Here is a 27,587-nt window from a genome sequence, read left to right as displayed (position 1 = left end):
TCACCTCGTGAATCAACCTCACAAAACATGTGGAGACTTTTCAAAATATTATTACATTTAATTCTTCAATCACTTCGTCTACCTGCGGTTGTGGGTGGAAAAGAGAAACCCCAAAAAGTTTACCGGTCCACTATTTCATTATTTATTCAGATTACGTAATGTTTTAACTTGCACAGCCGTTTTGCCATCCTCTAAAATGGGATTTAATGTATTATCTGTATTTTTGGAGTAGGTACAGTAACTTAGGTGAGAGGAAATGACAGAGGACGCTGTAAAGATTCAAATATTAGTCAGCCATCCTCTTCTCATTCTACACAAATCTCATAAGATTCAGAATAGGGTGTAAACAAACTCATGACTTTAAATCCTGTATGTTCAAAATGAGTTAATGTTTTCACGTTATTTATTAAAGTCATTAAGACAAAAGCCACACATGACAGAATGCCTCATATCTATAAAAGTAAGTGAAGCAAAGCTGGGCTGTATGGAAATCACCCATACTGCACACAATTACAGTGAACTAGACAGCGAAGTGACATAAGACAAGACAATCAATTCTGTAGCAAACAAAACAAGAGTAACAAAGACCCTGATACAAAATACCTCAACATACAACTTCACAGAAGTTAGCAATGCATCAAATAAAAGAAACCAAACATTGTCAAAAAGTTAAACAAAGACAGCACGAAGTGGTGGCCCTCACTTTTGTAGGCTTCAGCTTGAGCCATCACGCGTGCCCTCTGAATATTGTTGACATTGTACGTAGAGGTGACCGGATTGGAAAGCACGGACAACGCTTACGCCTCTGAAACAGGACAGGAGTCTGTCGGTGGGCGCGGACAAAAGCAATTGCAGAGCTCAATGTTTAGGTCTGAATAACACAAAGAGGAAGGCCACTGTCCTGCATGTGTGTGTCTACTGTGTGTGAATGACAGCACATGTGCACTATGTGTGTGTGAGTGTGTGTGTGTGTGTGTGTGAGAGAGAGAGACCGGTGAGACTGTTTCTAGCTTACAGTCAGCAGGAAGAACCACGACAGGCACACAAAGATAAAACAAAGGTTTTTAAAGATTGATTGTAGCTTTGGGTGGCTTGTGTAGAAATCTACTAAAGTAGCTCCAGCTGCAGCTGAACATAACATTGATGTTGTGAGTAATTGGTATTCTTTAGTTATGCAGTAGTAGTCACTCAAGAATACAATAAAGCTAGTATGGTATGGTAAAAAAAAGAATACACACATCTTAAGTTCTGTTGTCATCCCTCCTGACCTCCAGTGACCAATGAACACATTCAGTTTATGGCTGTGCCATTGGGTTCTGTGATCTCATGACAGTCGAAGGAATTCAGTGGTCAACATACAACTCGTAAAAGATAGAGCTTGTTTGAGTATCGGCATAGTGAAGACCTCTGTTTTACGCTGTTCTTATATTTCTAAGATGTTGGGAGTGCCTTGCCCATTTCTTCTTTGTGTCATAACGGCTATCTCTTAATTTCTCATGGAGTACTTGTGAAAATGTTTCCGCAACAATACAGCAAAGGCCATACACTAAATCGGGAGCATTAAGCTGGGTGAGGACATTATCATGGAACATGTAATGAGATAGCAAGACATGAAAAATAATTGTATTTAAAAGGTGACATTTGTTTAATGTAGCTTTGGATAGTGAAGTGTCTCTTCACCATCACCTGCTCTGGTGTAAACAGACACAAGCTCGAGAGCAATTACATACTCAGTATCGGGACCAAGACAGAATTCGGTATGTTGGGATCTTAGTCTCGGCTGTCACGAAAGAATAACAAAAGGAAAAGAAAGTCAAAAAAGGAGTCAAAAATAATTCTAAAGTAAATCTAAAAAAGTGGCATGAAAAGTGGCACCTACGCGTTTGCAGTCAGCTGTGTTGAATGACAACAAACTAGATGATGTGTAAACCTCACGACTACGATGTCGTGGCAATCTACAGTTCGGGCAAACTCATCATGTCTTTTATTGGGTTACACAGTGAATCACTAAATTCTGTGTGCAGCTGTACATTGGTGAAAATCCCCACTTGGGAGACAGGACAATGTGTTTCCTCTGGCCCCTTACGACGTGTCGCAGCACAGACTGCTGACCCACATCTGTCTAGTTGTATTTAGGCATATGATTGACATATATGAAGGCTGGAATTAAATGGTATTCCCCTAAACCAGGAGAAAGCAACTCAGCTCTAACTTAGCGCAGGTCAGAGTCTGACTTTGTGTCCCCTTAGCTTCCATTTAGCAGCATCTCTGTCCCGGGCGTTTCCGGACAAGCCCGGGTCGATGTGTCCCCCAGTCGAGGAGGTCCAGTACGCAGCACAAGCCTGCCAACGCCCAGACCTCCTGAGACCAACCCTCCAGGAGACAGAGACTTCCTGGAAAACAGAAAGAGAGGAAGGATGGAAGAAAGGAATCAAGGAATCAAAGACAAGGTAAAGGCGACTCTGACCGAGGGCGCCCCTGTGAAACACCGGTTTACATGTTAATTCACCTGAAGGCCATCTTTTTCAGCAGGTGAGCGTCCATCTTTTCTGTCAAAGGACCCTCTGTGTGGGGATGCTCCTCCACAGGAGAGGAGAGGAGGGGAGAGGAGCAGAGTGATGGGAGGAGGTGGGAAGCATCCTGAGACTGCAGGGTGGCCAGGTCTAAAGACTCCTGAGAGGCAAAGATGATACAAAAGAAAGATGATTAAGAGGTTTGGTTGTACTTGTATGTCATTTCAGATTTCATGGAGAAATCTTTTGAATAAAAAAGTTACGACTGTAGTTCAACTCCAAGCATCAAAACATCCTTTCAGAAATAATCAAGCAGCATCACAGACTTTGGTGTCTATGTGTTTCTACTGTGTAAGATCCAACACCTGAGACTTGATCTCCTGGTGGTCTGAATCCTCCAAGTCAAGAGCGCACAGTTCGAGCTCGATGTCTCGTTCCGGGTCCGGTTCGCTTTCGGCCCGGCCCTGATCCCGATCCCGGCCGTAGGCGGCGGTCTGAAGGGCTTGCAGATCTGACACGATTTTCTCTCCACTGCTTATCGAAGTTCGACGGCAGTGAAGCGCTGATGCACAAAGCTGCTCACTGAAACACAAACAAATACAGACAATTGCTCCCTATTTTTTTTAAGAACATCCTTGGTATCAGTAGAAAATAATAAAATGGAAAAAAATAAAATAAATACATTGCATCGTGCATGAATGGCCTACTAAATGGAAAGCACTGTGTAAAAACAGGTCCAATGTGAGTATGATGCAGAGGGCTTTCCTGACTCCATTTCTTTTGCTGCCCAGTGGGCTTTTATCAACCAGCTAGCTGCACTATTTTTAGTCTGACTACAGAGAGGAAATGATTGCAGCACAAGGAGATAGGAGAAAGTGATGAGAGAGGACAAGTGAGAGCAAATGTGTTTAGAACAATCAGAAACCGGTACTGTGAAATTGCCTTCATCGTGTTCACCTGTTTTTTTTTATAGCAGGTTGTGAACTTAAAGGTTTGAATTGTTTCCGGTTCAGTTCTCTCGTCTTTGCATGGGGAGTCTGTGTGTTCCCTCGTGGTTGAACAACATGTAAGAGTGGAAGGAAATTTAGATGCAATAAGAAAACAAGATTTTAGAAAAAAAGAGAAGTGCGTGTGTACCTCTCTAGGAAACTGGAGTGACTGGAGGAGTCGGATCCCCTGGAGCTCCACCTGTAGTCGCTGTGATCCAAGTGGTGGTTGTAATCTTTGAGAGAAAAACCAATGCAACATTTACCTTATAATAAAATAATAAAATATTGTCATGTTTTATGCATCTGTAAATCAAACACAGTTTACAAAGGGCTTTGAAGTTGAAGGATGGTAAATGGCTGCATTACAGGAACAGGAAATAGCCAACACATTTAGAGACTTCCAAATAAACAAGAAAAACATGATAAAATCAAATAAATACACCCACGCAAAAAAAAATAAGTGGCGAAATATGAATAATAAAGAACTCCTATCCCTCCTAACCTTTAAAGTTGATAGGTGTCGTATTGGCGCTGCGCTGGCAGGCCGTGGCTTGGATAGGGTCGGTGGTGTGGTAGCCCGTGCGAGATGCCCTGGATATGGCACCCCACTTGGAGATAATGGGCCCCTCGCTAAAGGGAATGATCGGGTCCTCGTCTTTCAAGCGCCGGTAATGATCCAACGAATGGAGCCATCGCTTCCCGACGCCACTCCCGCTGCCACTGACCCCACCTCCTCCTCCACCGCCGTTACTGTCCAACTCCTGCATTACAAAAACATGGACGCCGTTCGAACACACACATACACTGCCGCAGAGATATTGAAATGAAGAAAAAAATTGTCTTCAGATGTGTGTCTGCGCCTACTCGTGCATGCGGGAAGAGTCTCACCGAGTGCTCTGAGCAGGAGTGAGTCGAGGTGTGTGCGAGCGTTTCGGGCTCAAAGGGGCTGAGACAGTGGCCGAATGTACCACAGGACCACGGAGAGTAGTGTGCTAAACTTTCCTCGCCTCTGAACCTGCACCCCACACACTGGCCTGCACTGCTCTCCACATGCTGAAAGACAGAGAGAGACGTTTAAAAATGATGAGAAATGCTCCTTTTGTGTTTGTAAACTCATCCTCCAAGCATTTGTTTTAAAGAGACAGGAAGAGAGATGCCCAGTAGCAGTGTTTTGGGAAAGCAGCTGATAAGGTAAGGCTATGTAATATATATAATAATAGCGTAGTAATATTAAATATGTATAATAGTAATAATAATAAGCAGTAAACTCTGTCACCTCCACCAGCTTTCTACATGGGTTTCTACCAGGGGCTCCAATTTTCTCCCACAGTCCAAAGACATGCAGATTAGGTGAAATAGACTCTAAATTGCCCAGAGGTGGAATGTGAAATGAATATTAAACATAATGTGTAATTTTTAAGAGGGCTTACACACCTCAAACTAGCGTTGGGTGCTTACAAATTTGAATGAATTCTCTCAGTGTCATTACTGACCTGGTGCCAGTTTGCTGCCATCCTTGTGACGAGCACTGGATATCCTGACATAGAAATAGTCAATCTTTTAGCTGGCCTTGTTATGTAGATTTAGATTAATCACTTAAAAAGTCCTTGTGGCATCTTTAATCAGCACTATCTGACAATGCTTTACTCCACCGAAAGCCTGAGTCACTGCGCGTTAAAGTCTCTCCTCTGGCTTTCTCCATTTCTCTCGCTCACACGCACGCCCACACATGCACATACGCCACAATTGTGCATTGCAATGATATCTCCCTCCACAGTTGCTAAGCAACGGCCCCCCACTAAAATAGCATTGGGAACAACTGAGGCACAAGCTTTTTGGGATAGCAATTAAATCCTACATATTTTAAAAACGTTAAATCACACAAGCAAAACCCAGGTGGCTGCAGTAAAACTATTAACAGAGTGGCATGTTAATGTTAACTATTAACATGGTGGCATGTTAATTGTAATGGTCATGCCCATAAACACCCTGAACCACGCTGTGTGTGTTTGCGAGTACACATGTTGTGTCTCTTATTTGCTTGCTACCTCAGTTGCAAAATCGATGGTAAAGATGGGGGAGGACTGGGAGGGCCTGTTGGTGTTGTGATGGTGGTGATGGTGAGCCCACTGTTCCTGCTTCCTTCTAAACAGATCGTCGTAGCCGAGAGGAACACGGCCGTAATCCTGACAAGCGAGCAAGACAGGAAGACAGGAAGAGGAAGAGTGAGGAAGAGAAAAGAGAACAGATACTTATATAAACAGAATCATATTTTTAAACATCCTAATTACCAGTTTAGTGACAACACGTCTGACTGAAGCCACAATTTACAACTCATAATTACCAAATACACAACTAATACAGTACTTTGAGTTTTCAGTTGAATCAGATTCATAATCAGTCTTCCTCTATCTTTACCCAGCTTAAAGTGCTCTGACTGCCAGATGAGTCTTATTTGAAGATGTGGGGGTGGAAACAATAAAAACAGCTGTCCACTCTAATGCAATTCCACAACTCTCCAATAAAAATAGCCAAGCTTTTTATTTAGACCCTATGGAGCTGTTTATTCAAAGATTAAACAAAATATTGCAGTTATTAGTGGTTTTGTATTAGCTTTTTCCACCAGGATACTCTAGATACAGGTGGTGAATATTTTGATTGCAAGGCTATTGCGCTTCATTGCATTGCAATGTATCGGTGTTGCTATCACAAAATGAGAACATTTTCTTCAAATCCTTGCTGCAAATATCGAGAAATTATTCATTGTTTAAACTCAATTTACCTTATAAAAAAGAATATCTTTTGAGACAGAGCCCTGTGTTAATAATCTCTTATCACAGGTATTGTGGCCAGACAGCATTATTGGTAAAAATATAGTGTAGAGCTAGAGTAGTCATACTGGTAATGCTATATGATGATGTGAAAAGGAGAGACAAGAGTGGGGGAGGCAGAAACATATTTGGATGAGAAGTGGGAGGACTACAGAGGAGGCGGAAGCTACAAACGGCAGCTCTGCTGGCAGGGAAGGTAGAGGTGAGATGATATGTGGGCGTAAAAAGAGGAGCAAAGGCAAGGAAACGTTGCTGAGAAGAACTCAGACAAACATCGATTAATACAGATTTATTTTCCCTGGATGTACTGGAAGCTACATAAGAGATGTTTCATGACATTGTGAGAAGAAAAACAGACAGAAAGTAATTTGAATATATCCCTCAGTAGAGAATTATTCTTTAATTATTGCATGGCTCAATGTGGATTATCTCTCTTATACTATGCCAACGTAGCATTAATTAAAATACATTAATTATTTTAGGTATTATACTCTTGAAATAGATCCTATGCTTGAACTGCTACTGTGCACCTTGGAATTACTGACACTCACACAAGTGGGAGACGCTGGAGCCAAGTAACAGCCAGTCAGTACAGTTGTTGAACGGATGTGTGTCTTAAACTAAAATAGTGATGCAGGAGTTACGTCAGAGGTGTCTTGTCAGCTAAGAATAAATCCCTTCAGCCAATCAGAGGAGAGTATTGCCCACGGCTATAGATGCACGTTATTTCGCCTACCCTGTGTAGGCCTGCACGGTGTTCAGCTCCAGAGCAGTAGTTACTGTCTAGAGAGTTGAATCTCTCCCTGATTGGAGGCTGGTAGACAGAGGACTGCAGCACCTCTGGAGGCAGTGAGTTACTCCTGGCATCCTCTCTGTGGTACAGCTGTTGATGATAGTAATCATCAATACCAGAGTAAGTCACAGAATAATGAAAATAACAGTTGCATGATTGTAAACTGCCGGCTCACCTGAGGCCTCCATACTCTCCTGCTGTCATAGAGGGGAGCATAAACACCATGAGCAGGAGCCAGAGGCCCATATTGAGGCTGCCCCGGGTGGTGATGGAAGGCGGGAGCTCCCATCCGATCTCTAGGCGGGTGTGGCGGGTACCCCGAAGGAGAGGAGGAAGGTGGGTGCGACACTTGAGGGTCACTAGGGTAGGAAGACGGTGGAGGGCCAATGGAGGGCGGCAGAGAGGATTCTGGGACGTTGGAGGATCGAAGGAAGCGAGCCATGCAGGGCTTGTGAGGAGGATGAAGAGTAGATTGGTAGTACGAACCTGCTGGAGAGGAGGGGGAAAGAAGATGGAGAGATTTGTACTTTCCCAAGAAAACAATAAAGTCTACCGTTTTTTAAATAGAAGCTTTCATTTAACGATTGACTCACAGGCTGGTTGATAATGGGGCGTGTCATATGCAGAGTGGGGCTCCTGATAGTACAGCTCTGACGCCTGAGAAGGATGTGGTGCACGCAGCATGAACTGACTATGTTTTGGCATGGGAACGCCCACATCACCCCGCCCAACTGTTGTCAAGGGAGATGACGCTGAGGAATGGTTGACTGGTGTCCTGGGAGGTGAGATGGGCTTCCTGGTGGACAGGACGACAACGGAAAGAGAAAGAATGAACATATGAATGAGTTGGAGATACCAAAGGTCAGACACTTCCCTGCCAAAATGTGTTCCAAACCACATATCAGGTGACCAGTAAATGTGGATTTGACTAGATTCAATCAAATGTAGTGGAAGTTTGCAAATATACATTTATATATTATTTATTATTTTATTGCTTAAATACTTATTCCCTATATTCATCTTGGCAAATAGGACTCCACGTAAATAGTTAGGAAGAAACTGGAAGAAATATTAGGCTTGTCACGTGATAAAAAAAATAGAAGGCATAAAAGCGTCAGTCAATAAGTGGATGAATAATCGTACTGTTCAGTTGACCCCGATGTGTTTCGGGTAGATAGCCCGTTGGATCCGTTCGCCGCATTAGATACATTTGGCGCCGCTCTACTCATTTCCTCCATCATGTCAGCCCCTCTGGAGATGAGTTGGGGGTGAGTCAGGCTGGACACTCCCTCTGTCAGGGAGTCTGCGTTGTCCCCTGTGCATTTGAGGCCCTGCCCCATGTCTGTAGACACGTCTGTGTGGATGCTGCCCTCCATGGTGAAGGTTTTACCCATAACCCCCGGTGCTAACGGGAATGTGCGGCCCACGCTGCTGCTCTTTTTGTTTCTCAGTCTAAATCTGTAAAGAGAAGACATCGTGGAAATTCAGTACTATGGGGATGGGTTGTAAATAAATACACGATTAATTAAATACAATCAAATGAAAAAGGTGGGTTTGGGAAAGGCTGAGTGGGAACAGGACTCACTTCTCAAGCTCATCCTGTGTGTGTGCAAATGTACAGTTGGTTCCTCTCGGACAGCCTCCTTGCTGACGAAGGTCTCGACACATGCTGGTCTTGTACTTGCTGTTGGCCTGAGGCTGCATAAAATGTACATCTGAGGTTATAAGTTGTGAAAGTTATCATGAACAGTCTACATGTCTACATCCATGGTGAGTCCATTTTTTATTATCAGACTGTTACAACTCATTTCATTAGATGCTGAAAGCATTTCACAATGGATGTCAAACAGAACAATGGCAAAAATCAACAATGTCACAAGTCTAAGCCAACAAGCAGTGTCGACAGACTACAAAGAATAGCAAAAGCTACAAAACAACTTAAGTGTTTATGGCTGCCATTTTGAAAACTGTTGGCCTCCAAAGCAAACATTTAAAAACATTTCCTGATTTACACAGCTCAAAAGAATCATGTTGTCATCAGTCACCTTTTACATTTTATTTTCTAATATGCAAAAGATTCCTTTAACCCACAAAATGTCTCACTTTGCACAGGTCAACACTTCATGATAGCGTCCCAGGGATGACGACAGACACAATGGCATGTGGGTATTGTACAAGTACATTTTTTCAATATTGACATGTATTTAACCATTTTGATTAAGAGTGCAAGAATCTGGGACTGAACTTGATTGTTTCTATTAAAAAGTAATTTCTTGTTTGAAAGAGCTGATACTGACACACAGGGGACCATAATCCTCTATTCACTCCACTACACTGTATCAGCTGTGACACAACCTATAGCTCCTCTAATTTCTTGCATTGTTCTATTGTCTATTTTAATTAATATAACCGGTGCAATCCCTTCCTATGGCATCAGTGTACCTGAGGAGCATCGTGGCTCTTCTTGCTGAAGTTCTGTATGAATTCCACTAGTCCATGAACCACCAACTTCACAGCTAGCATCACACTTTCCAACTCCTCCCATGATGGTGCCGGGGCATCTGCAAACAGATTGACAACACAGTCTGTTCAGAAGAGAGTCTTGTCACTGTACAAAGTCTCAAAGAGGCTCAGGTAGCAGCGAACCTCAACAGAATGGGCCGTGGATTCAACATAATTATAGTTATAGTGTAAAACTCTCTAGCTGACGTACTCTTTGGATGAGGACACACATTTTAATAACACTGATGGAAATGACATTAGTTGTGTATGTTTTTGGTTTTTGGTCATGAACCAAAGTGCTGGACACGTTTAAAATGTTACCAGAGGGGTCACATGACAAGGGACCCATTGTTGTGGCAATCCATCCAAGACTCCACAATACAGAATAGATTTCCGAGTGCCAGAATATTTCTAACCGTTGTTGTTGTGCTTTTGATTAATACATATTAACACACAAGATCAATCAGTAGTTTTAGTCTTCTCTTCTGTGCTTTTTAATTGCATTTTGGGATGCGGGAGCCACAGCTTGCCTGTTTGCTTCACTTTTCAATCTCATTAATCTTTGTGGAACAGAACAAGCCCAGGACAAGTGTGAATCATTCAGACTCATTAGCATTCACTCAGATGAATACTGTTAAACAAACTGCCGCACCTGGGTTGTGGTCTATGTTGGCTAGGAGCTCTAGATGAGGTCTAAGGCTTGTGAGGTTGGCGGGGTCTCCTGTCCTCTGCAGAACGATTGTTAGCTCCTGAACGCTCTTCGCAAACGACTCTGGAGACTGCAACTGGAGCAGAAGATAGAAGAGGAGAGTGAGTCTTTAAAAGAAAATAAAGAATAGATGAATTTGTCCTGTGCTTCTGTTCTCCAGAGGCTTGTTGTGCGCACCGTCAGAGGACCGCCAACATTAAAAAGTAAATTCATCGATAATGATTGTTAAAACTTAAATGGCAAGTGGAACGACAGCCTGTTACTAATGACGGGCATATGCATCACACTGGTACCTTGTCAATAATAGACTGCATATGTGACTTGTGGACCAGGTCTCCGTACAGCAGAGAAGACCACTGTTCGGGTGAAATTCGTAGGCCCGCCTCCATGGCAATGTGGACGATCTGAGCATCATGTTCTCTCCGGAGAGCCTCATACGTTCGAAACTCTTCCTTCAGCTGCATCAGTGAGGAGTCTTCATCCCGCTTAGTGACCTTACAGACGATGGAGGGAGAGAGAATAAGAAAGAGGGAGAACCAAGACGAGGAAGGCAAAGAGGGTAAGGAACATTTTTTACTTTTTGTAAGACTTTTGCCCTTGATACCAAACGAATGAAAGAACAATCATTCCTCTTGACCCTAAAATTAAACGTCACTCTTTGTTAATACTATCCAAGAAAGCTGTCAATGAAGACTGATAAATGTACATTTTGGGATTTCAGCTGGCATGAAACTGTATTTATTTATTTTGAATTCTATTTAAGAAATGATGGTCCAGGTATGATTCATGTTTGGGTGTATAGGCTGAAAATCTGAGTGTTATCTAAGAGTGTCTAGTAATAATATACCTTTAAAAAACACTGCATAACTTCTATTTTGCCTTCAGTGTGTATTTCATTACAGCGTTTCCAGTGAAACTGGAGTAGCTAATGGGATAATACAATTTCAGGGTTACATATTCCTTTAAAATAAAACTGTATTTTGATATGGGAGGCCCAGAGTCATATTGCAATTTTCCAATGAAATGTAAACCAATTAATCGACCAGTCAGTTTGCGGCGTGTGTGGTGTCTTCAGACTAATAAACTCAAATTCAGATCAGACAAAGGGATTTCCCCCTACTCAGAATCTGCCCTATGAGTAATCATCATAAGACACACACACACACACATCCAGCAACCACATCACTTCAGATCTGTCAAGTTCAACAGTCCAAATTACAACCGAAAGAATCCGATTTCATCATTGCTGTCCATCCTCTGTTGTGCTACTGTTTCTCTGCATTTCTGAGCTGCATGTCTCCGTCCTGCAAGGCGGGGCAACAAGGGCAAATATAGACTGCTGTTCCATCAGGAGCAGATCGCTGGCATTTCTGCCCTATCAGCAATGTCTGTCATCAGATAACAGGCACAGAAATACACGCACGCACAGAAAGTATATCCAGACGGTCGTATATCATTATAGATATGACTTTTATGCAATATAAGCCATTAGTAGTATGGGCAACCCATTTAGGCAGTGATAGTACTTTAATGTCAGAAAGGGTCATGTTAAGTTGGATCTTAACCTACAGTTAAGGTTTTCCTCGTCTTTGTTTATCTTATTTAGATTTATTAAGTGGAACACATTGTACCTAAACTGACAGGGAAAACAGTTTTGTAAAACACCTGCTGACATAAAGAAATGAATTCATTTGTAGCACTATCTCTGCGGTAAAGGAATATGTGGTGGTCTATTTAAATACCCTTCTTTTAATCAGGTCAAGTATTATGGCTTAGGTTCTTGGGACAGCAGCAAACTGAGGTTCTTTTGTTCAGTTTGTCGTAGATCACATTCAAAGAACTTTTTCTAGTATTTAATAGTGCAGCTTGCTCACATGACCTAGCATGTGCACATATTTATGTGTTTGGTGTGTGTTTATGCTCATTCATGTTGCCCGTACCTTGAAGCAGGAGGCCCTGTACAGAAGCTGCACCACGTGTCCTATGCTGGTTTTGGAGGCCTGGGGGAACCGAGCCTCGAGCTTTTGGACCACGAACAAAACCAACACCTTTCTGGACAACGCTGAGCCGTCCTCCAGAGCCAGTAAAACTAGCTTCAGAGCATCTTCCTGCATAGCTGATGAGGGAGAGATGTGGGTGTACGGCGGATGACAAAAAGAGGTGAGAATGGTGGGAGGATGGACGAATACAATGCATGTTTTAATTGTCAAATCAAACAAACACATCTATTTCTAACACGTAGAGGTTCTTGGAGCCAGGTGTCCTCAGACTTTCAGATGAACTCCTTCTGTTATCATGATGAGAAACAGTTTCCCAGTCAGAATCTGCCCTATGAGTAATCATCACAGGACACCGGGTACCAGCAACAGCAGTTTGAAGAGGCAATCTAAATAGGCAATTCACAAAGTAACTTCTGCACACACTGGGCTATATTCACCTAACGTTCTTCAAGTTATGACCTTCATCAATGTTTTCTTACGTGGGATTTGTTCTTGGGTAAGAAGATAATCTACGCCCACTAAGAGCACACTTATGCACATTTGAGTGTTATGTTATTCGTTATTTTCTTTTATTATTTCAATTTGCAATAGTATTTGTATATATTTATATATTTTAAATATTAGGAATTATTTCTATAATTTTACAAAGCATTATGGTGTTTTTTTAAATAAATAAACACTACACTAACTTCAACACTGAGCAAGTGACAGCCTCCTATGCATCTCCTTTTTTTTTAATATCCACTACTGACGCTGCTCAGTTTGACAGCTCGTTTGGCGTTCACTTCCTGCATAAGTACCTCCCCTTCACAGCTAATGTAGTGTTTTTTAGTCGTAGTAGAAATCATTTATTTCAGCTCTTATTGATTAGTTTTAAAAAAGAATGCACATACAAATAAATAAACAACAATGCATTCAATTAAAGGGAAAACTAAAACGGTGCAAGAGTTTGATATTGTCGCACCGCGGTGAAGTTGTTGGGTTTGTTTTATTTTGTTGGGTTTTCGTGTCTTGTCATTTCCTGTTTTATTTTGAAGTAGTAACTCTCTTCTCGTTTCAGGTTCCTTGCAATTGTCTTCCCTGATTCCTGATTGTGTCCACCTGTTTCCACTTCCCTCATGTGTACTTATAGTCGGCGTCTCCCCTTGTCCTGTGCCAGTGTGTTTGTTTCTGTCCTCTCGTCCGTGCGGTCCCTCTAGCCCTGCCACGTCACCGAGTCTTGAAATACCAAGCCATCTTTTCCGTTTTTCATTGGATTCCTCCCAGAGAGTGATTTTGAGTTTGTAAGTTTTTGTGTCTTAGATTTAGGTGTTTTGTTAAAGTTTTCATGGTCTTTTGTTTCCTCCGTACGGAGTGATTTTTGGTTTAGATAATCTTTCATAGTGCCTCCAGTTTTTAAGGAGCTTTTTTGTTTTCCTCCAAGATTGGAGTGATCTTTGTTTTCTTTTGATAATCTTTTATAGTCCTGCATTTTCCTTTTGACCTTTTGGAGAGTCAGTCTTACAAATAAGGACAACGTTACCTGGAAGACCCTGCATTTTTGTCCTGTGTCTGCCCGGACGTGACAGATATTATCATTCAAAGCAACCCTTTCCCTTTAAGGTAATCTAGTTCACAACAGCTTAAAGCATGTCAGTTAATAAATGGTGTGTTGGTTTGTCTGTAATATTGATATTAATTTACAATTCTTATAGCTCTTTTCTGTAGCATTAGAATTGTATTAGTGTTTTGCTGATTTCCAAATGTCATACACTTTGGTCTGATGCTCTACCCTTTTTAGATTATTGTTTGAGCATTCTTAACTTCATTCTCAACTTTTCTTTTCATTGTCTGTGTGTGCACACGGCCCTGCAGTCATATAGCCTTTTATGGGGAAGTAGAATCAACTGGCACACACCTTCAATTTACAAGGACAATGGGATTCATAATAACACAGGTACGAACAACTCTGCAGTTTAAGAACCCTTTGTAAATCAGACGTAGGCTTTTTTTAGGACTTTTCTTAAAAGCAAATTTAAGAACGAACTTAGGAAGATATTGTTGAATAAGGCCCTTGTCCAATCAGGTGAAAGGCAACTAATTCCTTTAAATGTACACGTCAAACGGCTAAAATAACTCAAATAATTTCAGAAATCCAACAGGCTTACAGCAATAACAGCAACAAGGGCAAGATTACACTTCATTGTTCTTAAACCTGTGTCAGCTCTTACTTTACTAATGCAAATCTCCCTCAGATCTACAAAGACATGTGTGGAATCTGTCTAAAAATACATTAAAATGTCTTAGAAATCACATGCATTGATCTCAGCGTTTGAGTCTTGGATGATACCACGCATATGTGCGTGTCGTCAGCCATTCACTCTTACCAGGTCCCAGGAACTGGCAGCCCCGCGCCCTCACAGCTGCCCACAGGTTGGCAGAGAGCTGCTGTGGGTTCTGGTGCTGCAGGATGAGCTCGGTTACGGTTCGTTCCCCCAGCGACCGGCCCGCCCTCACCGCCCGCACACGGCCCTCTTCCTCCACCAGCTGGCAGTTCACCAAGGTCACCAGCTTCCTCTGCATGGGCCGACTGAGCACGCTTGGACTCAAAGTCGCCACACCTGCAAAAAGGGACAGTTCTGTCGTAAAAGAGTGTGGAACTTTGGAATACTTTGTGTATTTAATTGATTAAGTCTATTACAATCCGCTATGCATGTGGATTTACAAGCCTCTTCATGGAAAGATGACCCTTGAAGGTTCACCATGCATCTAATCTCCAACCAATGGTTTGGGCATCTTAGGGAACCAAAAGCATGACAAGGTGTTAATCGTCCAAATGATCTAATATGTCAAAAAAGAAAGAATGCTGCCACAGCATCGTCACCCAGAATTGGCTGAATAAACAAGTGGAAAAGGCTGGTCAATACAGGGTGGTCAATCTTTCTTGTCTGGTTACGCTGAGAGATACATTTTCCTCTCAGTACCATAAAAGTACAGCTTTCAGGCGCCATGTGAAGTGTGAGAAGCATGTATGCCAAGTTGCCCAGGCAGCTCAACGGCAGCCCACGCAGTATGAAGAGCTTCATTCTCTTTCACAGATTCAAAACTCAAGAAAATGTACCCTCAAAAACACAAAAACAGACATGCGTGTATCTACACACAAACCTTTTGCTCCGCTGATAGGTTTTAGGTAGAGAGCCAGCTCTTCCAAGCACACCTTGCACACCTCGTAGTTCTCAACTTCTGCTGCGCTGCTCAGGCTCACCTGTTGCACATCTGGGACCTAAGAGACACACATTGTGAGCACACACAAGACGCAGACACACATAAAGCTTTCACTCACGCCTTCTTCCTTCCCGACTCACCTGAGCCCCGACCAGCTGCAGCAGGGCACAGTTGACCGGCAGCAAGTCGATATCGGTGCTGATTGGTGTCTGATCGAAGGGGCAGGCCTTGCGGTGCAGTTTGTGGAGGCAGGTCTTACACACTGTGTGGGAGCAGCCCAGGCTGATGGGCTGGTGGCCGCTGCTGTCAAACTCATTGTAGCAGATGGGACAGGACAGAAACTCTGTCCACTGGGCCGCCTGCACTGGCATCCTGCCACCACACCACCGAGGGAGGCGTCGCCAAGCTCAGGGGGAATGCATGCCAACGAGCCCCGACAACAGCAGCTGCTTGCCAGTGCCGACGATGACTACGAGGAACGGGACATAAAGTTATGCAGCAGTAGTTTAGTAAAGACACATGTTGGCAGGAAATGTACAAGTGCTCGAGCTGCAACTAAGAATGTTTATTACTGATTTTTCTACAGAGAGTTTTACTTCATTAATCGACTAATTGTTTCAGGACTAACAACAAACAATAAAGTACTTTGGATAACCCACCACATCATCTATAGCTACACCACGAAAGAAACATATTACACTCTCGGATTTGTACTCAACAGGACTGAATAAAAAATGCTAAATGGAAAGAAAACAGAAGAATGTGTTATAGAGAATGCGTTAACATCCACAGTTATAAAGAATATAGTGGTAGTTTTGTTACAGAGCCCATTACAGTGAATTATGTGCATATGTGTTTGTATAATCAGCTGCTTGCCAAAAAGATTGTTTTAAGCAAAATCAACAATACTTTTTCTGTGATGTATTGTCAAGTGATTTATATATATTATTTCTCCAAGTTGTAAGAGCTAACAGACATAGTGTCCAACAAATTAAAGAGCAGCATAAATGTAATTAAGTTTTAGTTCACTCATTTAGCTAAGTATACAGGCAATCTTCAGCCATTCTCGCCATAAAATCATACATTTATTTAATGTGGGCAATAAAATCACTCTCGCCTGAAAGAGGTAGTTGCCAAGAATCTCAACACATATTGCATTAAAAGGCTTTGCTGGGATAACAATGTGTCCAGTATTATATAATACAGAATAAGCATATCAGTTCCCGGACAACTGATACACACAGATGAAGCTGAGTCATAACAGCATCCTGTTTCAGGGAACGTTTGCAGGGCAAAGTGTTTGCTTACACCAAATGTTCCCAAACAAGCCAAAAATAAAGATATATGGCACTACTTCTTTAGAGCTTGTTTAGAGCAGAATCAAAAAGGAAACATCCACAAATAATTATTCTTGTTAGTGTAGGATCTCAGTTATTTTCTGCAGGTAATAATTTTACTTTTTTTTTCTGACCTAAGTCATATTTTAATTTAGATCCAATCTTTTATTGAAAATAATGTAAATTGCCCAAAAGCTATGATAAAATGTAAGGGACATTTTTCAACAGTTTGAACTCCTAAGTATTCAGGTCCTCCTTAAATTCTAAGGACTGCAGAGATGTTGAGAAGCTAAGTGAAGAGGGTAAAAAAAGTAAAAGATTGAGCCAAACTGACAGAATCAATTAACATATACACTAGTTGACATACGATCTAAATTTGCTTCATGCTTTACCTTGATTTTGAACTTCCTGAGTTCTAGTCCCTTTGTCATTTTTTTGAAAACATTTCATACAAAGGGTTCCTCTTCTTACACAACATGTTACTTGATAAATCATCCCATTAATCAAAAGGAAAACCTGACACGAAATACATGCAAACATAAAAGAAATCCTTCTGTCTCCATTAAGCAACCTGTTTCAGACACAGCATGTCAGCACCTGTTGCTTTTAGAGTCTGTTGCATCTGTTCTAACTGCCCACCAAAATAGCAGCTGGTGCCCTCACGAAACAGGTGCCACAATATTCTGAACAAAAAAATCTATTCAAATGGATTTAGAGATACACTAAATCCCCCCCCCCCCCCATGCCCTCTCCCACACACACAAACACGCACACACAAACACATAGACTAAGTTCAAGAAAAGGAGATTATAGAGGACAAAGCAACTCAGTTTTTATGTGTTCGTGTCTCTCTCTCTCTCTCTCTCTCTCTCTCTCTCTCTCTGTGTGTGTGTGTGTGTGTGTGTGTTAAAAAAAACATGTCTGTACAAGTTATGACCACGTTTTGTAGCAATTGTTTAAGCTTGAAAAACAACTGTTATGCCAAATAAATAAAGTATTCTTCCAGTGTGAGGCACGCTCTATGTATCAGTCCGATGGAAAGAGAAAGTGGAAATGTGCACTCTACGCCACATTCACCCAGCATGCATTTGAATGTGATTATAATCATCATATGCGGCAGTGACAATATTGCCACTTATATACGCACCTCCCACGCTGCCCGCAGAGCACGGTCCCCGAGGAAGCCCCCTGGCCGCGTGGACAGCTCCGCTCTGTCCTCGCGCGTCATATTTCCCTTCTGCGAGGAGCCCAAATATAACACCGATTACGGGCTATTGTGGCCCCTAAGCGGACTGAGCACCGCGTGAGGACGAGTCAGGTCGCGCCCACGTGATGAAACGGCTTCAGTGGCGAGTTTAGAGGCGATGGAAGAATGGAGTTTTATCTTGGCGCGCGTGAGCCTGAATAAAACTCCCATTCTCTGTGGAGGGATTAGGGAGTGGTGCAAACTCTGGGAGCAACTGTCTGTAGTCACGTTGGCAGCCACCTGTTCCTGCTCTGAGCAACTGCTCCACCCTGGCTTGTTTATAGACCTGGCAGTCCCTGGCAACAGGTACAGCCTGTGCTCGTGCAGAACAGATTCCTGCACGCATGGCTGGGACACAAGCGCGTGCACACCACAATTAGATTCATGATATGCATAAGCACCTCACAGCAGACGGGGAGTCCATAATATTATGCTGTACACAATTACTTGCATGAATGGATCACTTATTGTGTATGTATGGTGGGCACAGAAAGCCCACACAGTCGTGAATAAATCTGGTCTGGTGACAGGGGGGGGGGGGGGGGGGGGGGGGGGGGGGAGACCGTAACTTCCTCATTGGGCTTCCCTCCCTCACTTATTTAAAAATGAGGAAATCGACCTGTGAGCTCTGTTTTTATTTTTTTCCAGACTGTGGTTTGTAGTGTAAGTTGCAGCATATTTAGTATCCACTTTTAAGAGCAAGAGCCATGATGTGCTTGTAGTGGTCTGTTAAGCCCCGCCCCCCCCCCCCCCCCCCCCCCCCCACACACACACACACACACACACTCCACTAACCGGAGGATAAGAAGTACATTGTGTCTTTACAGCCAACAGTTGGCGAGCTATCATCTGGGACAGTGAGTCCTCACTTGCCCCCCCCCCCCCCCCCTGTGAGGGGGAGGGCATCTGGAGTTTCCCTTGGCATGTCTCACAGAGAAGGAGAGCACGAAAGAAAAAGACTGTTTTGAGGGAGTGTTTTTCAGAACACTGAGGTTGGCCCACCTTCAGTTTTCAAGGGTTTTAATTAGATCTGGACTTTGTTTTAGATTTGTGATGAGACTTCCTATTGAGTTATGGTTCGGTACACTTAAGGGTAAAGGTCGATGATCTCACATTGCCAGCGAAAGGTTGGATAGAAATAAATCAGGTGGAGTCATGCTGGTCCAGGCTACGGTCCTTACAGGGAAACATCTTTCACACGACTATTGTGCAGAACAGCAGTTTTCATTCGCATGTCGTTAGCACGCAGCTCGTTAGCTTCTGTCCTTGTAATGTCTGTTTGCCATAGAAACAGCAACGCCACTGAAATTGAGAGCAGAAGGAAACACAATACATCAGCCGTCCATTAAGAGGCTCATCCAAGTGGTGCACACCCTCATGCAGGGTACGTTTGGAGTAATTTATTAAGCTGTTATGATGTGTTTGACAATCTGACATCATACATTAGTCTCTAAGTTTGAGGCCTCGTCATGCGCCAGTAATCAAAGACACATTCTGACATGAGGATCTGTGTCACATGCCATCCCCTCTTTCTCTCTCCTGCCACTCTCGATTATCAACTACCAAATAAAGATAAGGAAATGTCAATTAAATTATCTGAGAGTTAGACGTTCGACCAGTTTATGGAACCACAACAAGCAGTAGCAGCAATAAGGGATGAGGTGTCTCAGGGTGCTTGAGCAAACAGTCATGCTCGTAGCGTCCAAAAACTGTTCTGCTACACATGCACACACACACACACACACACACACACACACACACACACACACACACACACACACACACCGCGACAGAACATGAGTGGGACCTGAAGAAAAGGAATCTGAAGTAATATGAGGACTCCTCATTGTGAGCCCTGAATTAGAACATTCACAACAATGTGTGTGTGTGTGTGTGTGTGTGTGTGTGTGTGTGTGTGTGTGTGTGTGTGTGTGTGTGTGTGTGTGTGTGTGTGTGTGTGCAAGCATCAGTAAACTCAGGGTGGCATTTCCACCAGAGACACAGATCTATGAAATATAGACTGCGTTCATACTGCAAGCCTTCATGTACACGTTATATCTGGCCAATATCAGATCCCGGTCACAGTCCTTAACCAACCTGCATGTGCGAAAGACCAACAATAAAGGAGTCCCACGAAGTAAACAAGGGGGCCACTAAAGTCAACATTTACTGTTTCATTTATGAACCGACCTATATCTGATTTAGGACCACATATGAAAGTGTCCTCAATCAGAATTAAAACTATACGATTCCATGTAATTTGTGGCATACACACTGTTATGTAATAAAACAGATTTGAGTCCCATACTGTATATAAAATCTGATTTGGGCCACTTTTGCCTGCAGTCTGAATGTAGCCTTATACACAAACACTCCCCCACAACTGAGTAACTATCACTAAAGAAGTACATCAGCACAAAAAAAGGACTAATTAAAAAAAAAAAAAATGTAAACAGTACTAATCACGACTACAATATACTCATTTTGAGACATTTTTGTGCTCTGACACTGTTTTAATGAGACTGTTTCGGTATTACAAAACGTTTTAATACTGGTCATGATTCCCTTTTTGTGTGTTTTGTGTTCATGACTTATCCAACCTAAATATGTCTTGCATACCCCTCTACATACGTTAAACTCAATTAGAGCATTCAACAGCCTTCAGGGAACAACGTTGTGGCTAATTTACAAGCAAGACTGAAACGTCAGACCCACCACATTTGTGAAAAGAGATGTTGAGCAGCTAAGTGAAGAGGGTAAAAAAGTTTGAAAAAAATATTTTATCAGTTAGTCAAGCAAGCGAAGGAGACTTTAAATTGAGTCAGAAAAAGCAATACTGTTGACAACGAAGTTAAATTAAATCGGATTGTGTTTACAGGCACAACAACTCTGTAGCGGCGCTTCTTGGCTTTAAAGTGAAAGCGATACGTGTAACGACAGCAAGCAGGTGAATTATGACGGTTCAACTTTAACACTGATGATGCGTGTTCATCTTGTGAAAGCCCGGTGAATACACTCCAGTAGACAGCACACTGGAAGTAACAAAACACGAATGCACGTGCAGTCTGCAGTGACAAATCATATCATATGTTGGCATCATCGTACACATCATTTTGAATTGTGTTTTTGTATGGCAGCTCAAGGTTATGATGCTGCGAGAGCAGCCAGTTTTTCTAAGAATGTTTTGTTCCATTATTCAGTACGAGATTACTACAGTTGTTTTCATTTGTCTGCTCACTTGTTTTTAAGTGTGCAGTGGGGGTATGTGGGTCTGTGCGATTATTTATTCATTAGGCCTGTCATCACAGTGTGTGGATGGTAGGCATGGGCAACCAGACAGCTCACAAGCTGCTGTATTATCCAGCACGTGAAATAGAGGCCTACTTTGTTACGCCTGCGATATAGCTGCAGTAACAGGAGCATCCAAGAGTTAAGCAATCTTACTTTGTTGCAGCATGGGATAATATTGTTAGAGTATCAGGTTGCTTCCAGTGTGACGGGCTGCTGCACACTGAACTCAGAGCTGCGATTCAGACTGAAGGCTACAGTAAAGAATATGCAACAATTTGAACTTGGTAACAGCTCTGCTGTAGCTCAGGAGTCACTTTGAGACCAAATGTGATACATAAATATCACATTTGTGCAAATCCCTATGAGGAGGAGTAACATCTTGGGGTAACATCAACTCGTCTCCACCTTTGCAGCAGCATTCATTCATGTGGGCTTTTCAACATGCAATGACTGCCTCAAATCTTTCCAGAAAACCCTGGTTTGCACCCACATGGCTATGAGCTATGGGCCCATCATTTTTAATGCAACCAGCCTTCTTATAAAATAACATGTGCAAGAGTTGCAGGAATTGATGATGAGCTGGTGACCAAATAGTTCCAGGTCTAATAATAGCATTTCTGAAATATGTTGCTAGTGATCTCTCTTTTTTTTAAGAAAGGATAACGACAAATGTAAAAAAAAAAACGGTGCTAGTCTGACATTGAAATGTCAAAGGCTTTGCACACAACAAACAAAATCTCGATTTGAAGAGCAGGAAGAAAGTAGCGCGCACCTCTGGATAAGTCACTTACCTCTCTCACTACACCATGAGCGCCAGAAGGAACCTATTCATCCACAGAAGCGCATCCAAATAAGAATAAAATAAATAAATAAATCTTCATCAGTTGCAAAACAACCGCGGCAGCCAGCCCAGGGAAATAATTCTTGACGCGAGAGCGACACGGCTCTGCATTTCAGCGCATCAAAGGCAGCTGGTCTCTCGGTCCAGTTTGGACCCTCTGCCCCCCTTTCCGATAGTGCATGACGGACACGTTAACTCAGGTACGGCGAGCCACACACTCTCCGTCTGATAAACCGAGGCTGTGAGGAGATGGTGGTATCGCTCCGCCGGTGATGGTGCCTGAACTGCGCCTCATCAGACTCACGACGGGGCTGCACGGCCGGAGGATGCGAGCTGCGTGGAGCGGCGCAGCAGCTCTCGGAGAAGCGGTTCCTTCCACCCACACACGGGTCAATAAAAATGCTTGTGCGTAATAGTTGGAGGGGCACTATTTTAATGTTGTGAGCAAGGATAAAAAGATGTAAAGGGGCAAGCCGGAACAAGCCGCTTTTCGAGGCGTGGGCCGTCTGGTTTTAAAGGAACAGACCCGCAGAGGATGCGCTTCGACAAGTGCGCCTGTCGAGAGGAAGTTTCCACACATACGAACACGCGCAGTTGCCACTCGTTTTGTTGAAACAACTGCGTTTAGAGAAGTGGAGGATAGATGCCTGAACTCCATTTGTCTTTCCCATTATTTATAATGTTTACACTATAACGACCTAACCATATGTATATACGTGTTTACTTCTAACTCCTCGCAATAGCTTAATTAACACACCAACAAATTAGAGTGAGTCTTCTGTGAATGTATTCAAATGTAATCTTATGTACATTTTAGTTATTTTACTTCGAGAGTGGCTTTTTATATCTATCGTAGACTACTGGTTGATAAAACACTGGAATATGTGGCTGAACATGGCCAACTGCTGGATAGCCTCGTACATATAATAGAGTTAATCTGACATATTAGTAAATGCAGTACTTAATGGTTTTAATTGTTATCAGAACACATGTTCTAATTACTTGTATCACTCTTTTTATCCCTGTCTCATGTGTCTACTGCAACTCCATCTTCCCCAAATGTGAGGGGGGTCCACAGTCTCTCATTCATAATGGCGGTGCCCATAATGCCACATGACTTACTGTTTATCTGCATGTGCTACTATTCTGATGAAGGTCTATTTAGGGAAAGGGGATATATGCTTTTGGTATATCTTTATGTTTATTCTCTGTCTTCCTTGCACACAAACACACATTCTCACATATTAAATTCTGCACACACCTCAGAATGAGTTAATCTTGCCCACGGACGAAATGTCAAGCCAGTTGTACCTCAAATACTCCGAGGCAACAACTACCGCTCCATTCACTAAGATGAGTGACGATGACATTTCTGGGCCGAAGGAGAAAAGGGAACTAGGTAAGAATGGAGAAAGAGAGCATGGAAACCCTATCAGCCATGCGGGAGAACCCTCACTTATAGCGTAGGCGAGCTGCACTACATTTCAGTCGAGGCAAATGGTGAAGCGATGGTTGTCTGTGAACCTGCAGGCAGTGAGGAGTTAGTCGATCTGGACCATTCAGCAAAGAAATAGTCTGTTCAAACTTTCGAAAGCATTTTATATTTTTTTATCAAGGAAATCATTTTCTGTTTTCTTTTTGTTGCGGCAATTAAATCAGTGTTAACTTGTTCACTGTAGAATTTGGAATCTTAAAACTGTCTCTTGAAGTTAATTATGGCTAATCTTCTTGGTAAATTACAGAAGTCTCGCAGATGGGAACAAAGACACACACTTATAGTTGGCTGTACAACCTATAAAAGGCAGGTGTTTGAAACAATGCCCAACTCAACCCATTATGAGATTGTAATCAACATTATACATGCCAGGTGATATATAGCATAATGGACTTCATTCAATGTATTATACAGAAATCAGGATAACACTGCCGAAGGCACAGAAGGAAATGTACTTCTTTCCAGTAGCCATGTAACAGGGCAAATGCATTAACTCATTGATTGGGAGACACTGATGTTGCATCAAGTGAGATCATCTGTACTTGGAGGTTTTTCTAAATCATTTAAAAATTATTACCCTGCAAGTTACGGTCAGTAATTTGACTTGTTTCCAAAAGTTATATACAGTAGATCTATCAACTATAAATAACATGAATGACACTTCAATAACTGTTCATCTATCATCAGTGCACAGCCTCCTCAAGCATGTTTTGCAGGCTACTCTTACAATGTATATCCTTCAGGTGGCGCCTGAGGCCTTGCTTATGTTGGGAACAGCACAGTATTTACACTTATGGGGCTTATCCCCTGTGTGCAGATTGAAGTGGTCTTGCAGCGTGGCCTTTTGGGGAAATGTCTTGTGGCACAGCAGGCATCGAAAAGGCTTGACCCCAGTGTGGACGCGTAAGTGGCGGGCCAGGTTAATCCTCTGGGAAAAGCCTTTCCCACAGACCAAACACAAGTACCGTCTGTGCTGCTTCAGGTGGCCCACGTAGCTCTCCAGGTTCTTTGCTCTCCCTCTGCTTCTTCCTCTTGGTTCTGGGAACTATCCACCAATTTTTCGCATTGAGCAGAACGTCCTCTGGTTGTGGGTGATCTTGGAAAGCTGTAGGAGAGTGTAGTTTACATCTTAGAGCACCTGTAACATGGTGAACTTGATAGGGTGGCTGGTTTGTGTTAACAGGCTGCATGTCTCCTTCTTCCTCAGACTTCAGGCTATCTAGACAGCATGCTGCACCATCAGAGAACTCTTTAGATATAACCAGCCCCCTATTATCTTTGACCCCCCTCAGTCCATGAGCCTCCGACGTGGATGCTGGTGCTGGACTGGGCTGCATCCCTTTCCTCCTGATTTCTGAAGCTTGTAAACTGTCTGGTCGCTGTGTGGCTGCTGGGTGTCCTTCTCCTCTAAATGTCTCTCTGGTTTCAAAAAAGCCAGTGTGGGACCGAAGTACTGCGAGATGGCCTGGGAACACCTGTCCACCACCTGACTCATCATGAGCGCACTGGCAGTAATCAGGTCGCTCAGAGGGACCTAGAATAAAAGATATTTAATGAAAAACAAGGAAAAGAGTCACATAATAAAGAGAAACTGTTAAGATTCACACCAAACGCCCACTTTGTGCACTTAAAACACACTAAAACAGTACAACCAAGGAGCAATAATCTATAACTTTCATATCACACTCTTCCCTATTTCTGTTTTGATGTTATTCATTCTGACACTCTGTTGGCAGTGATCTTGATTACAGTACTAGACCTGCTGTAAAATAGTTTATAACTGGCATAGATTTGATGTTCTGCTCTGTTTTTATGGGAGTGTTCAGAGAAGCATTACTTATATCGCACCTCTAAGAGCCCAGTGTAGCATGACAGGAGAAGTCTCTTGCCAACCTCCACACGAGAAACTACACCCACGCTCAGCTCGGCCCGGCCTTCGTGCAGCAGGAATTGGTCACGTAAGAAGTCTGAGGACCCTGCAAGCACAGCTCTGTGACCGTGGAAGTGGAGAGGCTGAACAGCGGCGCCCCGTGGACCCCTGAGGAGGAGTGTGATGTCATAGAAGCGCTGCTCCTCCCTGAGAGCGTTGATTTTGCTGAGGATGGAGTCACCATGGGTGGGGAAAACAAAACCGTAGCGTGCCAGAGGAGCTTGACGTGACGGCCTGTATGGATTTAAATGAATATTTGGTGCACAGTTTGTCAGAGGTCAAATACAGAGATTGCTTTCCATTAAACTAATCAGCATTTTCAAATAGGTTGTGGGCCTGTTCTGCTGCTACTTGAACATGTACATTTTGGAAATTTAAGTGTGATCAAAGTTTTGGCACTTTTAGGATAATATGCACGAGGCCCACTGATTCACAGCCAAATCACAATTTCCACATCCTATATCATCGTAAACATGGGCTAGTTTTGTTCTGCAATAAATCAAATATGCACCAGTCAGTAAAATACAGAGAGATCACGCACGATCCAGCCCCACCTTTGACTGCAGACGCGTCCCGTGATGATGGATCCAGCGGATTGAAAACCACAACGAACTTAAAGAGGAGTAAGTCTCAATTCGCCTGATGCCTGATAGTTTAACCTCAACCCTTGACGAAGGCGTTAATGTGCAACACAGGCAGACGGATAAGATGTATCTTTCAACGGGGAATCATCCTCAACGACGTCATCCCGTCTTCCTCCAGATTTCTGCTGAGACAGCAGTGTGTGTGCAGGAGCTTGTGAACGAATTAAACCCTTCAGCGGCTTTATTTCTCCAAATGGAGAGAATGTGAATGCAATTCAGTAGGCGAAATACTTGTATCTTTTATAGATATGTATACGTTTGCAATGTAATAGCGTTGACTGCATTGACTGATGTGGTAGATAAACATGTTTTACTAAAACTACAAATAATCTGATTTTAAGACTACAAATAACTGCCAATGAGCTAATAAAATAAGTTGAAGAACTAACAATAGCTATATGAGGCCTTGAGTAATTTTATTGAGAGAGAATGAAGACATATTTCACTCGCCAGTTGAATATTTACACAGCTCAGCTGGACAATAGCTGATCATATTTGTGGATTTCAAGTATAAGTAACGAGCCATTACAAAATGTTTGAGTTACACTGCGCATGATATGTAATGTTACAAATTGGATTTTTTTAATATAAATGTAACTCATAACATGCTAATTCATAATTCATTCCTTACACACGCACATCGGTTATCAATAAAGCTCAGGTTATAGAAACTGTCCATCTGTTACCATGAGGTGGTTTCAAAATCACATTTTGTCCACGTCTTTTGAAAAAATGAACTGCTGACCATCATGCTCGTCTAAAGCTTTCTTGTATTGTTCCTCTGTGGGACTTTTTGGAAACCTGCTTTCTCACTGTATTTCATGTGAAAAAACTCAAATCTGGACTTTTGAAAATCAGAAATATCTGTGCTATAGATAAATTAATATATAAATAGATAGATGAACTTGACTCAAGTTCTCATGGATTGCTTTCAGTGCAGCACAGCTGTAACATACTGTGCAATAAATCCATTCCATTAAAACTATTTTAGTTTACTGTTCGTGTAATGTTCTCCAGATGCGAAAAATACAAATTGCAATTGGAATACAATTATTGACAAAAGTCAAAGTACCAGGAATTTCAAGAATGATATAGGTTTGCTGGCTTTGCAGTGGCTTCTGCATTACAACTGCATAAACATAAAGTATGTGAAAACTTCAAACTAATGGAAAATATCCAGAAAGAAGTTTAATCTCCTGTTCATATTTTATATTGAAGCAATACTATTGTGTTTGCAATTGACTTCAAAGGACTATTTATGA

General features: G+C 42.4%; 2 protein-coding genes across 6 annotated transcripts; both read right to left on the bottom strand.

The window, feature by feature from the left end:
* Positions 1–370: 370 nt before the first annotated feature.
* rc3h2 (ring finger and CCCH-type domains 2) lies at positions 371–22,719 on the bottom strand. Of its 5 annotated transcripts, none has more exons than XM_034547337.1 (20): positions 22,207–22,719; positions 15,682–16,010; positions 15,482–15,599; positions 14,704–14,937; positions 12,278–12,453; positions 10,631–10,831; positions 10,281–10,413; positions 9,569–9,687; positions 8,712–8,824; positions 8,270–8,584; positions 7,720–7,922; positions 7,302–7,615; positions 7,070–7,216; positions 5,551–5,688; positions 4,367–4,555; positions 4,005–4,263; positions 3,651–3,735; positions 2,879–3,095; positions 2,510–2,673; positions 371–2,393 (listed from the first exon to the last, which is right to left on the bottom strand). In XM_034547337.1, exons 2-20 carry the CDS (start codon positions 15,910–15,912, stop codon positions 2,246–2,248), a joined length of 3,504 nt encoding a protein of 1,167 aa, XP_034403228.1. In that variant the 5' UTR covers positions 15,913–16,010; positions 22,207–22,719; the 3' UTR covers positions 371–2,245. The 5 variants fall into 5 exon arrangements, with proteins under 5 accessions (XP_034403228.1, XP_034403231.1, XP_034403230.1 ...); XM_034547340.1 differs by having other exon boundaries at positions 4,391–4,555; XM_034547339.1 differs by having other exon boundaries at positions 7,302–7,612.
* A 1,192-nt stretch (positions 22,720–23,911) lies between these two features.
* Positions 23,912–27,076, bottom strand: LOC117740725 (zinc finger and BTB domain-containing protein 26-like). Its single transcript, XM_034547262.1, is given in 7 exon segments — positions 23,912–24,523; positions 24,526–24,796; positions 25,060–25,122; positions 25,124–25,285; positions 25,600–25,875; positions 25,877–25,915; positions 27,071–27,076. Coding segments are annotated over 7 exon segments (906 nt in total). The 3' UTR covers positions 23,912–24,434.
* Between the last annotated feature and the right edge of the window lie 511 nt (positions 27,077–27,587).

Source organism: Cyclopterus lumpus, chromosome 12, assembly GCF_009769545.1.
Source record: "Cyclopterus lumpus isolate fCycLum1 chromosome 12, fCycLum1.pri, whole genome shotgun sequence".
Taxonomy (NCBI): Eukaryota; Metazoa; Chordata; class Actinopteri; order Perciformes; family Cyclopteridae; genus Cyclopterus; species Cyclopterus lumpus.
This window is presented reverse-complemented; position numbering and strand designations above follow the sequence as displayed.